We start from the raw sequence: 7,212 nt of genomic DNA on the forward strand, positions 1-7,212 counted from the left end.
AATTCTTCTTCTGTCAACGTTCAATATTAACTGTCAATTCTTCTTCTTTTCCGTATAGTGCCTAACAGAACGTGACATTTGACGTATGACGTGACAAACGAAATAAATAAGAAGAAGAATTGACAGCATCATGACAAACTAAAAGAAGAGGAAGAATTGACAGCAACATGACAAACTGAAAAGAAGAAGTTGACATGACAAACGAAAAGAAGAAGAATTGACAGCAACATGACAACTAACAGAAGAAGTGACAATGGCTTAACAAAATGAAGAAGAATTGACAAACCGGAAAGAAGAAGAAGAATTGACGGCTGCGGAAAAGAAAAAGAGTTGACATGACAAACGAAAAGAAGAAGAAGAATTGACAGCAACATGACAACTAAAAGAAGAAGTGACAATGTCTTAACAAAATGAAGAAGAATTGACAAACCGGAAAGAAGAAGAATTGACGGCTGCGGAAAAGAAGAAGAAGAAGAAGGTGACGTGACAAACGAAAAGAAGAAGTGACGATGGCTCGACCCAAAGTAGAATTAACAAACCGAAAAGAAGAAGAATTGATAGCAACAAGACAAACGAAAAGAAGAAGAAGAAGTAACAATGGCACAGCACAATGAAGAATTGACAAACCGGAAAACAGAAGAAGAAGTGACACACCGAAAAGAAGAAGAATTGACAGATGGCTTGACACAAAGAAGAAGAAGAAATTAAATACGAGTTTATTATTCATAAAATTCACATCTAATACTAAGTATTAAATAGAATTTCATTAGTCACACAAAACGAATGTGTCAGCGGAAGCAAGGCACATTCCCAATCTCATATTACACCTGTAACATGATATTGCAATAGTAAGAATGTAGGGCAATGACCGCAAAAAAGCAACGATTATATTTTTTGCAACATCGCCAGAAACACCTTGCAAATTTTACACGACTCGTTAAAACGGAAATTAAAACTGCAACTTATATAAATAATATTCACATGTCTAATATTGCATTTTAACCTGATATTGCAAAATAAATAAGAATGTATAATATGGCAATGACCGCAAAAAAAAAAGCATCAATTATATTTTTTAGTATACGATTTCATTATTATGACACAGCACATTCTACCCGACGCGTTAATAACGGAAATCAAAACCGCAAACTCTAGCAATAATATGCACATGCCGTTTCAAAGAATCCTGCAAGTACATACATGTAAATTTTAATGCGTCATCAGATTAACCTACTATATAAATAGAAATCGGGGGATAGCCAGTTCATTGAGTTTCCGACAGGCATAAAGTACACCAATTGTGTCCGAACCACAGTTTCTGAACGTGTCGCTAGTTAGTTCGCAGTGCAGTGATAAATACTGAATCAAGGTAAGCTATCTTTGTTGTTCATATTAAATATTTTTTCTGTATGTATTTGTTGTGTACTTGTGTTTCATGTCTTAAATATTTTTTAAATAAGTTCTTGTGTTAGTATTATGTACTTGTGGTTCTTTTATCTATGTTTAAAATAATTACGTGCAAAAAAAATTCACGTCTACTGTGCTTTAATAATTGTGGACTATTTCTATTACTCTCTCCCCAATTTTCTTTTGCCGGCCTTCTATATACTTGTGTTTCTTTTATCTATGTATTTTTAAAATACTTACGTGCAAAGAATTTCCCTTCTCCTCTTCTTTAATAATTTGTGGATTACTGTTTTCTATTTCTCTGTGTTCCCAATTTTTTGTCGGTCTTCACAATTCACAATTTCTTATTTTTACACGATCACATTATTTTGTTAATGTAAATTATCGATTTTTTGTTTTTAATGTCTCTGTTTTTGTTACGTACTTCTGTGGATTTTGTTTTCTCTAAACTATTATTTATAGGAAAATAGTAAGATTTGTGCACGTTTTCTAGCAATTGTTTCTTATTGTTTTAGATGGATTTAACAAAAATAAATGCCGTTTCTTTGGTTGCAGACCGTAAACCAATAATTAAATTAAACGAACTACCAATAAACGAGCCACAAAAAGTAATAGACGCCAAGCTGGTGAAAAATAAATTTGGCTAAGTAGTTTTGCTGGAACTGGAGGAGAACGTTGTGTTCCTGCCAAATAGAGTCACAAACGTATATACTCCATTCATCTCTGACTTTGCAACTAAGAAGTATTCCATTATATTTCGAGGACTGATCGATACCGGATACCACCGCCCATCAGCAAAATTTGAGATAATAGACAACTAGCTATTAGAATAAAGGAAAAAGGGTAAGTGATCTTGTTCTTTCTTGTATCTTTTGTGTTTGAGTAGCCATGCAACATAAACAAGTGATCAAACAGTCTGATGATTTGCTTCACATTATTAAAACGCTTCGTAAAATAATGTTTGACAAATTCACTGATAGGGACCGTAAAGTGTGGACAAGACGTGTAAATAGTCAAATTTGGAGATGCAATAAAGTTATTAAAAACAATAAGCTACCCATTGGAACAGTTAGAAAATTGCAAACTAACATAGGTCATTTTAAGCATTTTAGACAAATTATTTTAAATTTCAATAATAAACATGTTGGGATGGGGTTTAGTTCAAAATTACGCAATAGAGTTAAATGGGAAAATGTTATGTCGTGTTTTGCCAGTCGAATTAAAACCGGTGTAATAGTAAATTTAACTCATAAGGACATTGGCCAATTTTTAGAGGATGCTTATACTGTTTTTAGCAACAAAATTAAAATTATTTTGAAAACACATAGAATACTTAAAGTCAATACTGCATTTTGCGGGGAGTTCATTAAAAAATCAAGTGATAGTGAAAGTGTAGATTTAAAATATTTTAATACGAAAAATGCTATTATAGATACATCGACCGATTTACATCTTTGGTTTCGTGAAAATGTTAAAGATAAAATTTATACAAAGCTGTCCGAATTTGCAGAAAAAGATTCAGGAGCCGCGCTGTCTAAAGTAATTTCATTAGAGGTTAATATTAATAGAGTGGACATAGGAAACGGTTCGTCCTTCATTGACTTGCCAAAAGAGATTAGTAATAAAAAGGCTTGTATCAATGTTCGTAATTTTGATCAAGCATGCTTTTATTGGTCAATAGTTAGTGCTTTGTATCCTGCTAACAAAGATGCTCAAAGAGTATCCAAATATCCACATTATTCTACTATTTTTCAAACGGACAAATTAGAAAGCCCAATGCCATTAAATCAAATTTCAAAATTCGAAAAACTAAACGCCATATCAGTCAATGTTTTCGTATTAGAATTAAATATAGTTAAGGACAAACAATTTTACGAAGTAGTACCTGCCAGACTGACACCAACAAAGTTGGAAAAGCATGTTAATTTGCTTCTTGTGCAAGATAAATATTTTCCAAAATTAAATGATTACGATGCTCCTCCAGAAGATGACGATCAGACGGAAATACGTTTTCATTATTGTTGGATTAAAGATTTGGGAAAATTAGTACAGTCACAAGTGAATAAGAGCAAAAGTAAAAAATATATTTGCGATCGTTGTTTAAACCACTTTAGCAGTGAAATCAAACTAGCAGAGCATGAAGAAATGTGTTCGGATATGAATAAATGCAAAATGACTGTTCCTAAATATGATCATGTGGGTTTTCGCAATTTTACGTACAAACAAACAACTCCGTTTATAGTTTATGCCGATTTTGAATGCCAATTACATAATTTTACGGATTCCAATGTCAAATTGAGTAAAACAGCAAAATATCAGAAACATGTACCTTTTAGTGCAGGTTATTATTTTAAATGTGCTTACGATGACAGTTTATCTTATTTTAAGAGCTATAGAGGTGAAAATTGCATGGAGTGGTTTGCAAAAGAAATGGCTGAAATTTCCAAATTTGTAAATTCCAAGTTGAAAACAATTATACCTATAGCCGAAAAGACTAATACAAATGGAGCGACTGTTTGTCATATTTGTGAGAAACGCTTTTTGGCTACAGATACAATTGTAGTAGATCACAACCATTTTACCGGAGAGGTACGTGGATTTGCACACCAAGCATGTAATTTGAACTTTAAAAAATTATTTGTTGTTCCCGTGGTTTTTCACAATTTTAGTGGTTACGATTCGCATTTTATGATTATTGATTTATGCAAACATGGGCACTTGAGTCTACTTCCAATTAATAAAGAAAAATATATTTCATTTACATTACACTCTGACGAACATCAAATTAAATTACGATTTATTGATTCACTAAGATTTATGGGAGCTTCACTCGACGAATTAGCATCAATTTTAGACACATCGGAAAAGAAGATTTTAAAACGAGAATTTAGTAATTTAGATGATGATACATTCAATTTGTTAACTTGTAAAGGAGTATTTTGTTACGATTATATCGATAGCGTGGAAAAATTAGATGAAACTTCTTTACCCAACATTAGGCATTTTTATAATAAGCTAAATAATGAATATATTAGTGAAGAGAAGTATGCTCATGCGCAGAATGTTTGGAATAAATTTAATTGTAAAAATTTGGGTGAATACAGCGATTTGTATTTGAAAACAGATATTCTGCTGCTGGCTGATGTGTTTGAGCAGTTTCGACAAAAATGTCGAGACACGTATAAACTAGATCCTGCTTGGTATTATACCATGCCAGGATACACGTGGGATTGTATGCTGAGATACACAAAATGTAAATTAGAATTGCTAAAAGATGTGGATATGATTTTGTTCATGGAAAAAGCCATAAGAGGCGGAATATCTGTTTGCAGCAACAGGTATTCGGAGGCCAACAACAAATACATGTCGACGTATGACCCCACACAACCCTCTAAATACATCATGTATTTAGACGTGAATAATCTGTATGGCTGGGCCATGAGTGAGGCTTTACCAATAGGAGGATTCAAATGGATTGAAGATGGTACCAAATTTGGTGTTGCATCAAAATCCACTAATCTTCCCGAAGGTCATATTGATATTATGTCAATACCAAATGATGCGAAAGAGGGCTATTTTTTCCAAGTTGACTTGGAGTATCCACGCGAATTGCATGATAAACACAAAGATTTTCCATTTGCTGCCGAACACCGCATTCCGCCCGGTTCAAAATTGCCAAAGTTAATACCAACCTTATATCACAAAACAAAATATATTATTCATTATAGAAATCTTAAACAGGCATTAGAGAACGGTTTAATTTTAACAAAGATACACAGAGTGTTGAAATTTAAACAATCTGCGTGGCTGCGACCATATATTGAGTTAAATACCAACTTACGAACAGCAGCCACAAGTAGCTTCGAAAAAAATCTCTTTAAATTAATGAATAATGCTGTGTTCGGTAAGACAATGGAGAACATAAGACGTCATCGTATCGTAAAATTATGTAAAAAATGGCATGGAAGGTACGGAGCTAAAAATTTGATTGCAAGTAGTCGATTTCATAGTCGAACGATCTTTCATGAGAATTTGGTGGCTATCGAACTGAAAAAATCAGAAGTATGCTTTAATAAACCCCTGTATATAGGCGCAGCAATCCTTGATATATCCAAATTATGTATGTACGATTTTCATTATAACTTTATGCTTCCAACGATGGGAGAAGAAAACTGTTCATTGCTGTACATGGACACAGACAGCTTTATTTATGAACTGCAATGTTCAGATGCATATAGAGAGGTTTTAAAAGCATATCCAAGCAAATTCGATACCTCCGACTACGCCGAAAATAACCCATATGACATAGAACGATTAAATAAAAAAATCCCTGGATTAATGAAGGATGAGGCAAATGGGAAAATAATTACACATTTTATTGGGCTAAGATCAAAAATGTACACATTTAAAATGCAAATAACAGACGTGGAGAGGGAAAAAGAAAGACAACGCCTGGAACGAAAACAACTAAACAAAGAGAGAATTGAAAGCGACGTAAGCAATTTGGGAATAACCAAAAAGGCAAAAGGAGTGAAATATAATGTCGTTCGAAATAAAATTACGTACGAAGACTATGAAAAATGTCTTAAAGAATTCAAAATTCAAAACGCAAGCCAAAGATGTATTCGGTCATATCAACATTCAGTATTTAGCATCGAACAATCCAAAACGGCTCTAAGTCCTTATGACGACAAGCGGTACTTAATACCAAAATCATTTAATACGCTTCCGTGGGGGCATTATAATACATAAAACGGCAGTGTCATCACTAAACATTTATTTGTTGTTGTTGTTGCAGAAATACAGCAAAAGAAAAGATGGTAACAACATTACGCACACAATCTATAAAAACTATTTGTGAAAATATCTTGAACATAACTGAATTTGTTGAGATGTCACCACTGCCGTGGAGCCTTACTGTAGAAATTTGTAATAATTATAGTATTTATCGCTTTCGAAAATTATATGAAACTGATTATTTGCATAAAATACAAATATGTGATCAAATAGATTTTGAACAAACAAAACGTGAAAACGAAGCAGAAAGAAATCATCTTTGTGAGTCAAATTATTATAAAGAGAAAGAACTTAATATGTATTGTGTTTGTTTTTCTGCATTTGTAGCAGATGCTATTGCTTTAAACTTTTGTTTTAGCTGTTTCAAACTTTTCCGAAACGTACTTAAATCAAAAAATAAATGTTATGGTTATGAACAGGTTCTTAATTGGAATGAATATCATGAATATGAAATAAAATATTTGTATGATTTAACAGATAATTGGTGTCAAAATTCGTTTGATCACGTCTTGTTTGATACAACTTGGTCCTTTCAATGTAGATGCTCAATGCATAAATAATTTTCTTCTTTTTGCGCAGTATATGGTTACTTAAAAAAAAAAGAAAAGATCACTTATCGCAAAGTTTTTGTAAATTGTATATAAAAAATATTATCCATTGTATAATGTAATTTTTATTAATAAAATTGTTTAATCTTAATTTTTGTTTGTTTTATTTATATTAGGTAAAAATAAAAGACAACATATTTATTAATATTATTTATTCACAACTATCCAAATCATTTACAACTTTATTGCTATAATACCATACATATTCATTCAAAGCTTGACTTAACAAAGTATCTGGAGAAATTTCACAAAACGCAGTTAAAGCGTGAAGTCGACTATATAAACTGTTACTCTTATGACAATTTTGCTGAATAAAGTATACAACATTTCTATAATACGAAAAAAACTGTAAATTGTCCAATAACGACACTCGTTGAGACACTAAATCAATGTTTGCTCT

General features: G+C 32.3%; 1 protein-coding gene across 1 annotated transcript; it reads left to right on the forward strand.

Annotated features, from left to right (window-relative positions):
* Window positions 1-4,224: 4,224 nt before the first annotated feature.
* Window positions 4,225-6,159, forward strand: LOC126880707 (uncharacterized). The gene has a single exon (XM_050644748.1). It carries the CDS (start codon window positions 4,225-4,227, stop codon window positions 6,157-6,159), a length of 1,935 nt encoding a protein of 644 aa, XP_050500705.1.
* Window positions 6,160-7,212: the final 1,053 nt, after the last annotated feature.

This window comes from Diabrotica virgifera, chromosome 2 (genome assembly GCF_917563875.1).
Source record: "Diabrotica virgifera virgifera chromosome 2, PGI_DIABVI_V3a".
In the NCBI taxonomy this organism is placed as follows: domain Eukaryota; kingdom Metazoa; phylum Arthropoda; class Insecta; order Coleoptera; family Chrysomelidae; genus Diabrotica; species Diabrotica virgifera.

Coding starts and splice junctions, on each gene's coding strand:
- LOC126880707 (XM_050644748.1), top strand. CDS start 4,225: ATGGGAGCTTCACTCGACGAATTAGCATCAATTTTAGACACATCGGAA.